Raw genomic sequence first — 16,644 nt, forward strand, 5'->3', positions numbered from 1 at the left:
TAGTTGCGAGGCGGCCGATAACCTGGTGCTGTAGATTTCTCCCAGATCGAGCAATGCAACGCCGGTCATCGTCAAGATGAGACTCTAGGACAAAACAGCGTGAACGTTAAAGTCTGATTGTCATGTGCCGAACTGCACGTGAACTGTTTCCTGTAATTAAGTCTTTCGGACATTAAACAAAATATGTTACATGCACAGTAGATATGAGTTGCGCGTTACTTATTTTCGTGCTGACTCAGCGACGGCCTGGTGCCATTGTTTTCCCCATTAGCCATATATATTGAAGTTACCTGCTTTTAAGGACGATATTAAACTTGCACTCTACTTGCAGCAAAAACCGTGTTCCTTTAATAAATTTTACAGCCAGCATGCCGAGCTGTCAGAACTAGCGTAATAATTACCTGTGGCTAGGTTCGCACTGAAAGTATTTCGCGGGCAGCGCGTAGCGGAGGACCGAAAGTTCGACCCATAACGTCGCAGAAATAACAGAACCACTCCACTACTCTGGCAAAGCTTGCATGCTTGCGGCGACAACGTCTGTATAGCTTTACCTCTAATGTCTAGTATTGAACTGCATTCCTTTCCTTTCATTTTTAAAGCGATTCTCCTTATTCTTTTTTCACTTTCTATAAAATTCCGAGAGACGTTTTAGGTCCGCCTTAAAGTCATGACGTAATGGCGTTAATGGTTTCCTTGAACGGGCTGGGGAACTCTGCATATCACTTCGCAGACAAGCCCACTGTCGGACAAGGCAGGGAAGGCCTCTCTTTAACCAAGTCGAACGAACAGGCATCGAGGGCTTATGGATAGCGTGTCTGACGCTCAGCTTAAGAGGTCACAGGTTCGATTCCCTTCTTGTTACCTTAATTTTCTTTTCAGGGCAATTAAATTACTTTACATCCTTGAATGTTTTAATGACGATTGAGTCATGCTGCGAACCTATGATTACAATTTATCTTGTGTTTTATTCACTTTTCAATTCCGCAGCTCTATTGTGACGTCAGAAACGTCTTGAAAAACCGCGATTTTCTCGACACACCATCGCCAACTACGACGTGGGGTTCTCCGCCGAACGGAACCCCTCTAACGCAATCGCGCTAAAAGCTGAGTTGCATATAAACCTTAAGCTGTTCGCAGTAAATATTAAGTGTTCTAAGTTATTGTGACAAACGATGACTAAGCTGAAATTAGAAAAATAACTGTGCGCTCCAGTAAGTTGCATTGGGTGCCGGTCCCGTATGCGACGTGCTCTCCGACGTTCCAGAGCGAAACACGGATCCATATCGCATTTTGCTGCATTTTTTTTCTCCATTAGCCGACTGCAACTTCAAGAAGAGGGGATACATTGTCGACGTGCAATACTAATGCGTGGCTACTTCCTATATGTTTTTTAGCATTTGTAAAACACCCTTGCTTGAGCGTGCCATCTATTGTAAATGAGTGTAAATGGAGCTAGAGAAGAGTTTTAAAAAAATTCAGAATCTATTCTTTAAACATACAATGAATGCTAATATGTACCAGAGTTAGTTACAACGAGGCTATTTTTACGTGTGTGCAGTTATCTATTTTTTAACACGATACCGTTAAAGGCACCGTTACGTACAAGTCCGGTGTTTGCGGCGTCACCGTTGTGAGCGAAAAATATTGTAGCGTAAGGTGGTCTATATGGCCAACCCCTGAGAAGCAACCTATGTGGGCCATCTAGGTCACGTTACGACTGGTTACGAGATCGGGACTGCCGCTGGGAAATTGTCGCCATGCGCTGCTGGGACACGTAGTCCTCCCGGGGATGTTGACCTAATGGGGGGCAGATCATGCCGACGGGAAACTCGTGCAGTCCAAGGTGTCGACAGGGGCAAGCCGCACACTCTCTCGCGCTGAAACAACCTATTACACTACAAAAAAGGAATGCCTCGCGGTTGTGTGGGCAACCATGAAATTTCGTCCATACCTCTACGGCCTTACCGACCACCATTGTTTGTGCTGGCTGGCCAATCTTCGCGGCACATCGGGGCGCCTAGTTCGATGGAGCCTCCGTCTCCATGAATTCGACTCCACTATTGTGCAAATATCTGGCCAGATGCACGCAGACGCTGACGGATCTCTCGCGCACACCCGTCGGGTTAGCCAATGAGAGCATGGAGGACGAGAGTTGTTGTCTTGGGTGTTGTCAGCGACTTAGACTTAATGACCGGACTGCGAGCTGACCCAGACCTGCGACCTGTAATTGATTATCTGGAGGGCCGAGCTGCTGACGTACCTCGACACTTTTCTAGGAACCTGCCTGCCTCCTGCCTCCGTAACGGCATTTTGTTTGTGAATAACTCCAGCACTGGTTGCCGAGCCCACCTTCTTGTCGTGCCGGCAGACCTCCGCGCCGATATCCTTTTGGCTTGCCAGGACGAACCCATTTCGGCCACTTGGGCTTTGCATGCACACTTATTGCACGAGTGCGCCAGTCGCATTATTGATCCAAACTTTCAGACGCCGTCAAATGTTACGTCAAAGGCTGCCGCCAGTGCCAACGTCGTAAGGCGACACCTCTCAAGCCGGCAGGTTTGCTACAACCTATTGAACCGCCTCGGACGCCATTTAATCAAGTGGGCATCGATCTTCGGGCCATTTTCTTTGTCATTGGCCGGTCACAAATGGATGATAGTCGCGGCTGACTACTTAACAAGGTATGCGGAAACTAAGGCGGTGCCGCGTGGCACGTCATCTGAGATTGCCCAGTTTTTTTATGCAGAAATTCGTGTTGCGTCATGGTGCACCATTCCACCTAATCACTGATCGAGGCATGGCGTTTACGGCGCAGCTAATGCGTGACGTGTTTGAGCTCAGTCACACGAGCCACCGCAAAACCACTGCCTATCACCCCATACGAACTGGCTCACAGAGAGACTTAGTAGAACAATCTCCGACATGATCGCAATGTGCATAGACTCGCAGCACAAAACCTGGGACGAGATTCTCCCGTAGGTCCCATACGGCTACAAAACGGCCACCCAAGAGACAACCCGCTATACACCATTTCGTCTGGTCTACGGACGTGACGTTCAGGCGTTGCTGGATGCCATGCTCCCGTGCCGAACTTATGACCACCCGCTCATGCCAGACGCCGAGCAGTTCGCTCAGCGCGCCGAGGAAGCATGTGAACTGGCCCGTATTCGCTTCCAGCGGCAGCAGGGCACGGATGCACGCCCCTACAACCTCCGTCATCGGCACGTCACATACCATCCCGGTGACCAAGTTTGGGTGGGATCCCGGTGCGCCGCCCAGGTTTGTGTGAAAAACTGATTTCCTGTTACTTCGGACCTTACAGACTTTTGCGCCGTATCATGGATGTGACCCACGAAGTTATTCCAGACGGGACTGTGCCTCCTCAGCGTCGCCCACCCTGCTCTGAGGTCGTGGACGTAGTCCGCATGAAACCTTGCTTCACGCGGTAATGTGCAGTACGCTTTGCGTTCGTCTACAGTCGCGTGGGACAGCTTCGTCCGCCTCCCTTGTCCCTTCTGTTCTTGTGCTAATCTTTGGTAGCAGGATTAATGCCGCCTGGTGTTCTCAGGTGGCGCGGGAAGCCGACGACGGCGAAGTGTATCGCGCGGGCTAGCTGCCGAACTTTGTCTGTCTTCTGTTTGTGAATTTTGTCGCTCTCTCTTCCATGACACTATTTATCTACTTATATTATAATATCTATTTATTTAATAAATACAGTAGGCCAATGGCTATGGAGGGTGCAAAAATAAGAATAAAAAACAAAGAAGGAATGTTAGTGGAATACAGAAAATTAGCGCTATCTGACATGGAATGAAGACAACACATGAAGGCAGGGAAAGACAACGAACGGGGCGCAATAAAGGACATTTTTTTTCTCTGAAAAAGTAAAACCAAAGGTGCAGACAGCCAGTTTTGTGCGGAACAGCTTGTTTTACTGGACAAATATACGAGTAAGCTGATAATACCGCTGGTTGCTCATAGATACCTCTACATGGCCCTGGAGTAGCATGCCAGGTTGACAACCAGCAAGACCTCTCCTGTTCCATTAAAGTACCTCGCTCCCTTATCCTCCTCTACATGACAATCACAATACAATAAGTGGAACTTGTCTGTGATGTAAATAATAGACCCAGTTCCGCTCAGGAGCTCTGGGCCGTATTCAGCGTCACGACACTCTTTTCTTGAGCGACGAGAACGAAGACATAGCTCGCCCTCTTGAACACTAACACGCACACATACTCCACTTGGACTTACAACCCAGATATGAAAAAATGAACACCAGCGTCCTACTATGGCTTCTGGGGCGACATCCCTTGTCGGCACCGAAGCGCACGGCAGGGCAGGTACCACCCGGTCACCGGGTTAGGTATCCGCAGGCAACCGGTTCACGGTCATGTCCTAGTAACCCCGAGGCCGGTACCAGCAGGCAGAAATGCGTTGGTAGGCCGCCTGGCTACCAGGTGGCTGGAATCAGAGGGTAGGTGCTCTTCGGTAGGCCGCCTGACTACCGGGAGGCTGGAGTCAGCGGGCAGGTGTTCGTCGGTAGGCCGCCTGGCTACCGGGAGGCTGGAGACAGCGGGCAGGTGCTCATCGGTAGGCCGCCTGGTCATCGGGAGGCTGGAGTCAGCGGGCAGAGGAGTGTGGTGCGCGGCCAGCTAGACCCCGGTCCTCGATGCCCGGCCGGTGCTGGCTAGCTGGCCTTGGGGAAACGCCGAGCTCCAAAGGACGTCGCGCACTCGGCCACCCACTGCCACAACTGTCTCGAAGCCGTGCTCCAACGTTCGATCGTGTGCGCGCAGGGGCTCGCCCCGCACGCGGCCGCACTTGCTATGTCCGCCCGGAGCCCATAGTGGCACAGCCCACATCAGCACAATGTCAATCCGACAAAAAAAGAACGCACGCCCTTGGAGCCCTACACCATTGTGTGGAGCAAGGCGTCGTTCCAATGCCTGATAGTGCCCACGAAAATCGAGTATTTAAAAAGGCTGGTGGTGGTAAGGTTTGTCGTTAGGCTGTATTCATGAATGGAGGTGAATTTCGGTTATACCTGGAAGGCTTAGGATTCAGTCTGAGAGTCGTTGACTGCTAGGTGGGGCTTGTGTCTTGATGTATCGCGCAAGTCGGCCCGAAGAATTCAGTGATGACACGTTAGGCACCTTTAGCATACCATGTTACTGTTACTGTGACCGGAGTACCGCCCACCGACAAGTCTGCGCTGGTTGATCCCGATGCGGAAGGCTAGCGTGCAGCTAGCCACTGTAGCGCAGATGGATGGATGGATGAATGGACGGACGGACGGACGGACGGACGGACGGATGCATGGATGGATGGACGGATGGATAAGGCTGAATCATTTAAATCAAGTGGACGCTCAAGCCCCTAGCCATGACATGAAATTTTACTCTTGTCTTGATTTTAGCCGCCAATCAGATAACCTTCGCTTGGTTACTTCTACCCGCTTAAAATAAACTTTCCCTTCACTGTCCCTAAACCCCGATGCCTTGGGTAAATCAGCCCCGCTGCATTCCACTGTAGGGTGAAGACGTTTACAGAAAACTATCAAGAGTTCAGCCGTTTCCTCCTCCTGTCCGCACGCAACGCACAACGTGTCTATCTCGTGGTACCTGGCTCTATATATATTAGTCCGCAAAACTCCCGTCCTGGCCTCAAACAACAAAGAGCTTCCTCTACAATTATCATAGATATTTTTTTTGGCAATTTCCTGCAGCTGCCGAGTACCTGGCGCCATCTGGCGGCCTCTAGGTGATCTGCGCATGCTCAGTGACGGCGCGCGGGCTCCCGGTACTCCGGTCACGGTAGAGGTAACACGGTATGCTAAAGGTGTCTATTAGCGGGGGCAGAAAGTTCAGCCTTAGCTTTCGTCTATCTCGAGTAAAACTTCAAGACACCGACACAAGAAAACCACAGCACACAGCGCTACTGGCAATATTTTTATCCAAAAGCTTATTATATAAACTTGTCCAAAAAGACAAGAACAGTATTTTGAGCGGAACACTAACACGCAAATGTGGCTCGACTTTCCAAAGAAACCTATCTCTTTTACAGACAAAATAATTGGTTTTTTGGGGAAAGGAAATGGCGCAGTATCTGTCTCATATATCATTGAACACCTGAGCCACGCCATAAAGGAAGGGGAAAGGAGGGAGTGAAAGAAGAAAGGAAGAAAGAGGTGCCGTAGTGGAGGGCTCCGGGATAATTTCGACCACCTGGGGATCTTTAACGTGCACTGACATTGCACAGCACAGGGGCGCCTTAGCGTTTTTCCTCCACAAAAACGCACCCGCCGCGGTCGGGTTTGAACCCCGGAACTCCGGATCAGTAGTCGAGCACCCTAACCACTGAGCCACCGCGGCGGGTTTTTACAGACAGGCCGATTTACAAATCGCTCTCATAAGACTAGTTTTTAAGACGCGGAAAGTTTCTACTAGCTCCTGCGTCACCTGCATGGCGCAGCATGTCGGTGGGCACTATGACAGTGAATTCTCGCATTCCGAAAACTGCACGAGGTAAAATAAAATTGCATAGCGGGCAATGATTCGCGGCACGAGGCCGCGAATCATTGCCTGCGCCTCCCATGCTAAAGTCATCGTAATTGTTGCTGAAGCCGCTTCGCTGCGTTAGCATCGCAATGCACTGCTCTTTCCTTGAACATCTCGACAGGCCCGATCGAAAACGTGGCTATTTGTTGTAAACTAAGTGACTCACCCGCTGCTGTTCGGTGATTACCACCCGATCTTTTAGTTTGCTGTAAAGCATTCCTGAGGGAGGGTGGTTCCGTTGGTTTGAACTGTAGTACTCTATTTCGGATGCCGGCAGCTCATCTGCCGCGATGAAAAAAAAAAGAAGAAAGAAATCCTAGACAGCTCTTTTTCTTTAGGCACGAATGAACATTTTAGAATACGGTACAGTCGGTTATATCTACCCTGCTTTCCTTCATTTCGAACAAAATTTGGCTCGGCTTCATCGCGCTCTCTTCTTGTGACTAAGCCGAAGTCTGCAGAGTGTTTCAGTTGGCGTCTTTTTGCTGCGAACGTGCACACCCGTAGCCGGTTCACCAGTGAAGAGGAGGAAAAAAATTCAGAACGGCAGCTAGCTGGTTTCGTGCCCCAGTCCTTGGCGTTGGTACCCTCGTGTGCGGCATCGGTGGAAAGGCTGCCCTTTCTTACAGGATACTACGAGTGAGTAACCGGCTTTCCTTTTCCCCTGACCCTTTATTCCGCCTTGTTTTGCATCCCGAGGGCCCTCCGTATGCGAATGTGTTTGTACTACAAAGCACTTAACGGTTTGCTTTTTCGTGTAACTTATGTCACTTCTGGACGAAAAATTGGGGAAATGAAGCACAATTGAAAAATGCGCGCGTTTAATTAAGGTGGAGACTACTGTGCCAGCAGCCGGCAAAATATCCCGCAGAGAACTTTGCCCGCAATTTGACCCGATTGCCAGATTCCGGTCACATCGCAGCACACAGGCCATGAAACAACACTGGCGGAATTCTCTTTTTCCAGCTGTTTTACTGACATAATACCCTGCGCAAGAAGCTGCTGACAGACGGCAATCAAACCTAGCCCAACGAATCTCAGAATGCTCCAGAGGAAACAGATAGCGATTTGTCCTGATTGATTGATTAACTGATCGATCGATCGATGGATCGATCGATCGACTGATTGATTGATTGATTGATTGATTGATTGAACAACTTTTAAGTTCCATCAGAAAAGACGTTTCTCCCCATTTGGAGGCTCGCGCGGTGATCTTCGGAAGAAATCTGTTAAGAGCCTTGCAGGCCCACACAAAAGGGAAGTTCTTTGCACCGGAGTGAGCGCCGGCGCCTCCCAAAGATGCCGCGGTTGGAGGGCAGTTCGGACGGCGTGGAGAGAGTTCAGTTGTACGACGAGCAGCTAGCTCCGCTGACTGCTAAAACGTCCGGGAGATGTGCAGTTGTTGGCTATTAATCCTTTCTACTTAATCTAAACAAATTCAGTTAGTTAAGGTTTCATCGAATGGATCAAGTGTGATAATTTATGATTAGGCCATCGAATAGCGGCCGCGACGCACAGTTACAGGACTAATCGCAATGAAGAATCACACTGATTGCCACTCTGAAAAATAGAACACAGAAAAATCGCTCGCCTTTTTTTGCATCGCTTCAAGCGGCGACATCAGGAGGTGTCAAGAGCAGAGATGTATTCATTAAATAACTTTTATTTCCATCACAAAAAGACGTTTCTCCCAGCCGCTGGCACACAGGCCTGGAAGACGGGGAGTTGCGCGTCCGAGGTTAGAGGCTGGCTGGCAGTCCTTGACTGGTAGCGGCCTCTTCCGCCAGATGGACGGTGGTGCGCTGGAGCTCAGGGTCCGGGCTTCTTAGCACGGTCTCCCTGGCTTCTCTACAATCTATATTTTTGCCCGCCCCGGGAGAAATTGGGCACTCCCAAATTGTGTGGCCGAGGGTCCTACTTTTGTCATGTATTTAAAAAAACAATCCTTCACGAGGGCGGCTGCGCTAGTCACGTGATCACAGTGCGCCAACTAGACGGCTCTGCCGACATGATGTTTTCCTTGAGGTTCTGCCGGTTTTCGGTAATATATAGCCTCTTCCTTTATTTGGGCATGCCCAATGAATGTCGAAAGCAAGTACCTTTATGCTTTCTTTTTCGTGCTGCGGCCGCTCGCAACGCTGTATAAATTCTAAAATCAATCAATTGATTTTATGTCCATTACAATTTTTCCTCATGTTAATGCCAACTAGTTCGCCTTATACGGTTCTGGCTACGAGTATTGGGTGAATCTTGCCTGATACCTCCATCTAGTAGCCATCATGGCCAGGTGGGATGGTCGGACCGGCAGGCCATATATAGCGGGTGCGCTCATTACAGGGCTCTTCAAGACTGCACAGCGCTGTTTTGCAGATGTGAGGGTGCCCTTTGTGGAAAGTACTTGTTTTATATATTGGCTGTTATTCTCAATGTACTTATTTCATCTCTTTTTTGTTTTTGTTTTTCATGAATGGGCGTCAGCCTTGCTAGCGCACCTTCCGGACTGGTCAGAACTTGCTTGCACGATTTCAGCACGTTTCCTTAGCACGCGTGAATCGCGGCTCGTGTCAAACTGCTGCTTTCTTTTTAAATTTCAGTGCAGTGCTTCAGATGCTACAGACGCACCAACTGTTCGCACTGTACCAGATCTTCCCGCGTCGTTGTCTCTACTCAGACAGAAACAGTGCCTGAGGTAAGCCTGACGCATAGGCCAGCAAAATCGCGGATCCACCATCCCGTTCAAGTGCTACAGCTTGTTAGCAGATGCGCGCGGGAAGGTCCAAGGAGGTTGATCGGGACGTAATGACGATTAAACTGGACCATAGACCAGTTTCAGAGCCTGCCTTCAAGGGCAATGTCCCTCCGTTAGTCAGTTGCATCCTTCTATAGGACAGTTCTGCCTCCCTACGTTCTGAGCTTTTGGGGGGGCGGAGATCCCGGAAGACGTTGAATAGCGACAGAAGTACGTTTGGAGGCCAAGAGTCGCACATTCGGCAGAACTGATGCTCATCCTCTAGAAAGGCCTGAAAAGGAGGTGAAATGAACGGCTGCGCAAATCAGGACACAGACAAGAAAGAGACACCACATGAGCCAACTCGCCCCTCAGGCCGTTAGCCTTAAAACGACCTCCACTCTATCGCAATGAATTAAGAAATCCCCCACTGTTCCCACTTCTCTTCAGCTCCCACAACCAGTTCCCGATAAACAATTTTCCTTTCCCGGTATCGCATCTTGCCCATCTTTTCCCGGGGCAGATTAGGGGAGTCTTCCTGGGAACGCTGCCCGGAAGTGTGGTTTATCTCAGGTAGCTTCTTCTCTTCGTTATTATTTTTACCTACAGGTGTAACAACTGCAATTGTCCTCCCTTAGACATGTTTATTAACATCTATTGTGGCTTTGAGCCTTTTGTCAGAAAACGGCGCAGTTCGAGGCCTATTATTTTTGAATATTTTTATGGGAGCCACAGCAGACTGTTACTTTATTGTAAAGCCCGTTATACTTAGCGACACGGGCCGGGGAACTTTTTTTTCATTAATTTATCATTCCCATCGTAGTATCTGCCACCGCACTGTATGTATCCCATGAGCCATTCAGTGACTACGGCTGCCGTGGGCAGGTCTACACTGTACTACAAAAATTGTGCCGCACACAGCGCTATGAGCACGTCACTCACGGGCTTGTTTAAACAGCCCCTGTAAAGGCTCCTTCTGTGGGTCTCAATTCTGCTTTTGCAGAGTGCCCTGAAGACTCGGACGTATTTGAAACTCATGCCGAGAGTCATACCTTGACGTTTGATTTTCGCGCATAAAACTCTGTGTTCCTGTTTTGTTTGCATGTTAGCCCCACTTTCTTCATTGTTGATAGTGTATTGATGGTTAGTGTGCAGTGAACCGGGAAGCGCTGCTGCTTTGAACGGCAGCTCTTCATAAGAAATACATATTGCTGCAAACAAAACTTATGTTTCTTTTTATATTCTTATCGCCGTCGTCACGCGGCTTTTATCCGTCCTCCTTCGTTTTGTGTCATGGAGATGGGGGGTTCCATCCTGGCCTTGGCGGGGGTATTTTGAATGGAAGGGAGATGCACAAGGCGTCCCTACTCTGTGCGGTGTCAGTGCACGTAAGAACATCAGGCGGCCTGGTCTACATTAACTCAGATCCAACCACTATACGGCGTCCCTCATAGCTCATGTGTCAGTTCCGCATGTTAGACACCACAACTTATAACATGTTTGCAGCAGCCCACTAATCTATGTTATTCTTTTGCAGTTCTCCCTTTCGAGATTTCTCGACACACAGGAGCTTGCCGATGTGGAAATTGTCGTGCGCTGGGAACACGCTCCTGAAAAGCACGCATCTTTCAAAGCACATCGCATGATCCTGGCCCTGCAGAGCGACTTCTTCAGGGCCATGTTTCTTGGGCACTCCGGCAGTGAAGACCGCGTCACTATTACGGACCTGCATCCGGACGGCGTGGAAGGGCTTCTAAGGTAGAACCTCACGTCGCTCACGATTCATTTATGAATTTTGTTCAAAACACTTGACGACCTGTAGTTCGTATTAAATGCAGAAATATAAGCTTGATTCTATTGCAGTCTATTCTAACAACACCTGTAGAGGGGCCACCGAATTAACATGCGAGTAAAGAGGGGAATTCGATAAGTTAACACTTTATCAGTAAAACAAATTTGGAGTGTAAGCTAAGGAACCAAACATAGCAAGTAACTAGAAAGAAAAGAGTATCAGGACTCAGTGCTGTGCGTTAGGCGCCAAACAAGGCGAAGTACGGCTCTGAACCCGAGTCCTCCAAGCCTGCTTGGGCTACGGCCAGCACGCTGGACTCATCCACCGTTACCATACTGATTCTATGAGACTTAAGCTCGCTGCCTTCTTCGTTATTCTCTCTATCGGCCCTGATGTGATCGTCCGCAGGCCTCACTCTTAAAAGTTTTAAGGTGAGTCACGTGATTATGTTCTTCATTACACTGCCATTAACAGCCCTAGAGTTTTGCCGTGTCCTAATCCATGCAGGTTCCAACCAGCAAATGTCGCATTCATAGCTTGGATAAAGTATTACTTATTGGAAAGGTCTTTTTCGTTAGCGATGATAATTAATCAAGCGAACGACGTTTGGGTGAACGGCCTGATTGTAAGAAGCTAAATCCATAGCATGCTGGATGCGGCACCCTGTCACCCAGAGCCCATTACTACCCACAACCAGAGCTTTGCCTTTGTGTTTAATCTCATTAGACTACAGGAAGCGTTTCCCGCTTCTCATTCATATAAGAATAAAGTGGGACGATTTTGTTACACCTGTGCCTTTGTAAAGACGAGAACAGACTCTCTTACGCTCACCTGCTCGGCGACGCAGGTATTTCTACAGTGGACAGCTCCAGGTAGAAAGCGTTCTCCAGGCGACCTGCACCCGCAGCGCTGCAGTCAAGTACATGGTGCCTGAATTGGCAGCCAGGTGCGTCGCATACGTGGAGCGCTGTATGGAGCCCGATGACGTGTGTCCGTTTCTGGACTACATCCTGACGATGGGCGAAGAAGGCGTGGACGGGCCCGCCAAGGCCGTCCTCCGCAACAACGGCCTCTTCGTTCTCACCTCGAAGACTTTCGAATCCTGCTTGCACTGCACCGTGAACTACATTCTCGACAACGTGCACAATGTGCCCGAGATGTCGGTGCTGCAAGCCGTCCATGCCTGGGGCTGCAGGCAGTGTCTCGAGAGCGGCAAGGTTGGCGGAGAGCCAACCGCCCTCCGTTCCGTGGTGCGGCCTTTCTTCCCCAAGCTCCGGTTTCTCGTGCTCTCGGTGACGGAATTTATTCGCGGTCCTAAAGTGTGGGGCATGCTGAACGCCGAGGAATCGCTGGCCATCCTTTGCAACATCATCGAGGAGGGCTCGTTGCCCATGCCGGCTGATTTCTGCACAGTACGCACACCGCGCGTTTAGTTGCCAATAAGACGCTGTTTCATTCAGAAAAGCAAGAACATGATGGGCAGACTCTGAGGGGGCGGTGTTTCCTCTTGGTGAAGAGAGACTGTGAAACTATTCCACTATTCCGCTGAGAAACGGTGGAATGGTGCAGTGACTGTTTTTTAGGCTTATGCTCACCTAAAGTAGTCACATGCACGCGTATATCTTTGTGTAGTCACAGCCTTCCGGCGGTTACAGCCGGCTTCTTGCTTTTCTTGGCAGTATACATAGGCACATATAAGTAGATATGCGCAAATCTTTATATATAAGGGCATAAGCAAAATGGGGGGGGGGGGGTACTGGGAGATATATGCACAGCGGCTGTGCAGCCACTGCATATTGTCCTCCATAGAGGATGTCATAGTGGAAGGGGGATGTCACACTTACCTGTGTTTAAGGAACCCCAGCTGAATCCCTCGAGGAAGTGCATAATGTGTACCAGCGGTAAGAATCCGGAAAGCGGTGTCATGATTGCTGTGTAGCAGGACATCGCAATGACCATGATGGATGCGACGTGTGTGTTGTACGTGTCGAACAGCTTGCCGCCTGGGGCAGAGAAGCGCACGGAGCATGCATACAGAGAACGTGGGTCTGAGTTCGTGGTCGACCACTATAGGCAGCTTGATCCATAGTGCGGGCTAATTTGAGAAATAAACAGACATCGTTCTACACGCATCTCAACAACTGTCAAGCTAAACGGCTTATCACAAACAAGGCTTAAGGGACCGTACCCTGGACTGTTTACCGGCGAGAGAACCAACGAGGATTCTGACGCATCGACTTGTGATTAGTTGCGAGACGGCCGGTAAGCTCGTGCTGTAGATCTCTGCCTGATCGAGCAAGGCAACGCCGGTCATCGTCATGATGAGACCTTAGAACGAAACAGCGCGTGAACGTTAAAGTCTGATTGTCATGTGCCGAACTGCACGTGAACTGTTTCCCGTAAAAAAATTGTTCGGACATTAAACAAAATATGTTACATGCACAATAGATATTGGTCGCGCCTTATTTATCTTCGTGCTGACTCAGCGACGGGCCGGTGCCATTTTTTTCCCCATTAGCCCTATATATTTAAGTTGCCTGCTTTTAAGGACGATATTAAACCTGCACTGTACTTACAGCAAAACCGTGTTCCTTAAATAATTTTACTGCCAGCATGCCGAGCTATCAAAACTAGCGTAAAAATTAGCTGTGGCTAGGTTTTCACTGAAAATATTTCGCGGGAAGCGCGTAGTGTAGAACCCGATAGTCTACCCATAACGAAGCAGGAATAGCAAAACCATTTCACTACTCTGGCAAAACTTGCATCTTTGGCAGCGACAATGTCTGTATAGCTTGACCTTTAGTGACTAGTATTCAAATGCATGTTTTTCCATCCTTTTTCGCACTTCTCACCGAGGGTTCAAGTGGTAGGAATGGTATACGCGATGGAGTCTTATTCTCCTTATTCTTTTTCACATGAACTCGGGCATCTTCCAGAGCATCATATCGGCTGGGTGGTAAGCCGAGTATACGTAGATATGAAAGTGCTCAGAAGTCCCTCAAAGGAAATCGTATGATATGTGAAGACAAAATTCACCAGAATCTTATCTTTGCGGTAAAGCGAATATCACCTAGAGCCGGAGTGGTGCGAAGTGCTAATGTTTAGTTATACGTAGTTTTGGGGTAATCCGCGTAATATGCATCCAGGCGGACGCTACCCCTGGCGACACCTCTGTGCACATTGGATACAGGAGGACTACGGCCGACGAGAAGGACCTGAGTGCGTTTTATGCACAGGTACATCCTCCTGGTAAGGGCGCAGAAAACGAAGCACTGTGAAAGCCGAGGTGGACAGTTTCTTGGTAGTCCTCGTTACCAAAATACATGTCTAAATCAGCCCGAATTTTAAGCAGCTCACCATAGCCACAGCTATCGATCACGGCAAACATCCCATTCTGACCACTACAAACCGCTGATCATCCTCACGGACTTTCCCGTGGGTCTGAGACATGCTGCAGTCACTCAGGCACAATTTACCATGCTTGCTTAACAAATTATCGTCTGAAAATTATGAATTAGGGACATTTATTAAAAAACAGGCACGAGAAATGTTTTTGTCATGTCAGTTTTTGTCCTGCTAATGGCACTGACTGCAGTTTCATTGCCCTTCAGTTTTCAATACTGTATGGTTTCTTGCTGAAGTGTGTTGACAATGTCTTTCAGTCAGTCAGTTTGTGTGAAAGTGTAACTGTATGCACATGTGTTCGGCATTTTCTGTTGCCTAAATGCTGCTGCCTTGTACGGGCATCAGGCAGCCTCAAGCTGCCCATGACAGCTTTTCCACCGGATAACCCCCAACACATTGTTTGAAAATAAAAGTTTTGTATTGAATTAAATTCAACTAGATGTTTTCAACAGCTCAGACTTAAAACGCGCAGTGGCATCAGTGTAATGAGTCGCGCCTTTACAGCCTCCGCTTGCTGAGCCGATGGGTTCCAGGACACACTGTTATTCCAATGAGGGAGCCCAGACATGCACTAACCTACGGGTAGTGGATCAAGACTGTCTCGTGCTACGTCTAGCTGCCTGGCCCGAAAGACGGCCCAGGGACTACATGAAAACTCATTTTTACGCGGAATACTTTCGCGGGCGCCGCTATAGGGTCACCGTTCGTACCCTCCCCTTCATCGCACACCATAATTCTTAGGACTATAAGTGGTCCTGTACCAGTAGCTATAGACAGATTCTTTCTTCTTTCCTATAACCGACATGCCATTCACCCCGCCGATTCACTGGCTGTGAAACACTGGCTTTACGGTTTCTGCTGGTCTGCCGCCAACGAAACATCGCAGCCAGCGTTGAACGCTTAGACTAAGACCAGCTTTAGTGGAAAACCTCTTGAGGTAAAAAAAAAAAATTTACGGACTTCCTTACTTAGGCGAAGTCAGATTTGCGGGCTGCAGCTAGCAATACGGACAGGGTTAAAGGAGAGACACGGGAGAAGCCTTTGCTCTGATGTAAGCGAGGTCATGCTAACCATGAAGTTGATGAATCCAACTACAGCTGGGGTGGCGAGAAATGCTTATGCCGCTCGGAGTGTTTAGTATTTCGTGGTTGGAGCGTGGGATGTCTGTTGCGTTTACACCACTACAGCCAAATGAGCACCCGGTAAGATCTCGTGAACGCCTTTTACTGAGAGTGTCGGAGCTGTCGCATGCAGTGACCATTAATGGGATGTCAGCCCTGGGGGGGAGTTAGCAGAGCAGGGTAGACATGCGTGACGTACATCCACACTTCTATTCGGCCGTACCCCTCGCTACTCCTCATTTGTGCAGCAAGGGGAAGACCGAGAGGGAAAGAGGCCGAACACCTACGACGCCAATGTCATGATTTCGTCGAATGGCTATATACAGCTGTCGCTGTAAAATTTTTAAATCTCTGCCTCACGGCGCTCGAAATAGTAGCCGTTTCTGCAATTTCGTGACAGTTTGTGCGAAGTGAACTTGAAGGTCACAAAGGATAAACAAACGGGCACAGGACTGTCAATATTAACGACAAGCGTGACACTTACCAAGCAAATATTTCCGAGACTGGCGCTGCAGGTCTTTCCAATGTTGATCCAAAATTGGACGGGAGAAGGCCTTAATCTTGCAGGAACGACATACTCATTGCGTGAGAGGGACAACACGATGACAATCTTTCAGCCAGAAAGTAAGAGTTGTTTCTTATTTATGCGAAAGAAAAAGGTTTAAAATTTTAACTTGACAGAGCCGTGGGCTGTGCAAGCCAAAAAAAAAAAATTGGCAGTGGCTTAGCTGAGCTATGCCAGGATTAGGCCAAGTTTCTTGATGTAAAATTATCTCTTGGGTCGAATTGAGAGCTAAGGTTCTCTAAATCGTGAAAAACAAGATGCAACTGAACGGCAATTCCACTGTAGTACTTTTATTTAAGTCTATTACCTTTCTGCGAGGCATTGTCAAGTGTAAAAGAACAGAACCCCTAAAGAAAAAACCCTTAGGCGTTCCTCGCTTGATTGTTTGAATGCGTTAGCAGCCGAACGCTTATTATATCCGAGGTTGACCCACTAAAGTTTGTTACATCCAAGTTGGTACACATATGTTCGTT

The 16,644-nt window shown here is 48.8% G+C and overlaps 1 protein-coding gene and 1 long non-coding RNA gene across 2 annotated transcripts; both read left to right on the forward strand.

Moving 5' to 3' along the window:
- Positions 1 to 6,395: 6,395 nt before the first annotated feature.
- On the forward strand, positions 6,396 to 10,912 carry LOC144100171 (uncharacterized). The gene is made up of 3 exons (XR_013307538.1): positions 6,396 to 7,199; positions 9,155 to 9,249; positions 10,826 to 10,912. It is a non-coding gene; the product is annotated as an uncharacterized LOC144100171 (long non-coding RNA).
- An 18-nt stretch (positions 10,913 to 10,930) lies between these two features.
- Positions 10,931 to 12,513, forward strand: LOC144102249 (BTB/POZ domain-containing protein 6-A-like). Its single transcript, XM_077635555.1, has 2 exons — positions 10,931 to 11,046; positions 11,928 to 12,513. The coding sequence occupies exons 1-2, from the start codon at positions 10,931 to 10,933 to the stop codon at positions 12,511 to 12,513; spliced, it is 702 nt and encodes a 233-aa protein (XP_077491681.1).
- The last annotated feature ends 4,131 nt before the right edge of the window (positions 12,514 to 16,644 follow it).

This window comes from Amblyomma americanum, chromosome 8 (assembly GCF_052857255.1).
Source record: "Amblyomma americanum isolate KBUSLIRL-KWMA chromosome 8, ASM5285725v1, whole genome shotgun sequence".
Classification (NCBI taxonomy): Eukaryota; Metazoa; Arthropoda; class Arachnida; order Ixodida; family Ixodidae; genus Amblyomma; species Amblyomma americanum.

Coding starts and splice junctions, on each gene's coding strand:
- LOC144102249 (XM_077635555.1), top strand. CDS start 10,931: ATGATCCTGGCCCTGCAGAGCGACTTCTTCAGGGCCATGTTTCTTGGG. Junction 11,047..11,927: donor GGCGTGGAAGGGCTTCTAAG/GTAGAACCTCAC, acceptor TCGGCGACGCAG/GTATTTCTACAGTGGACAGC.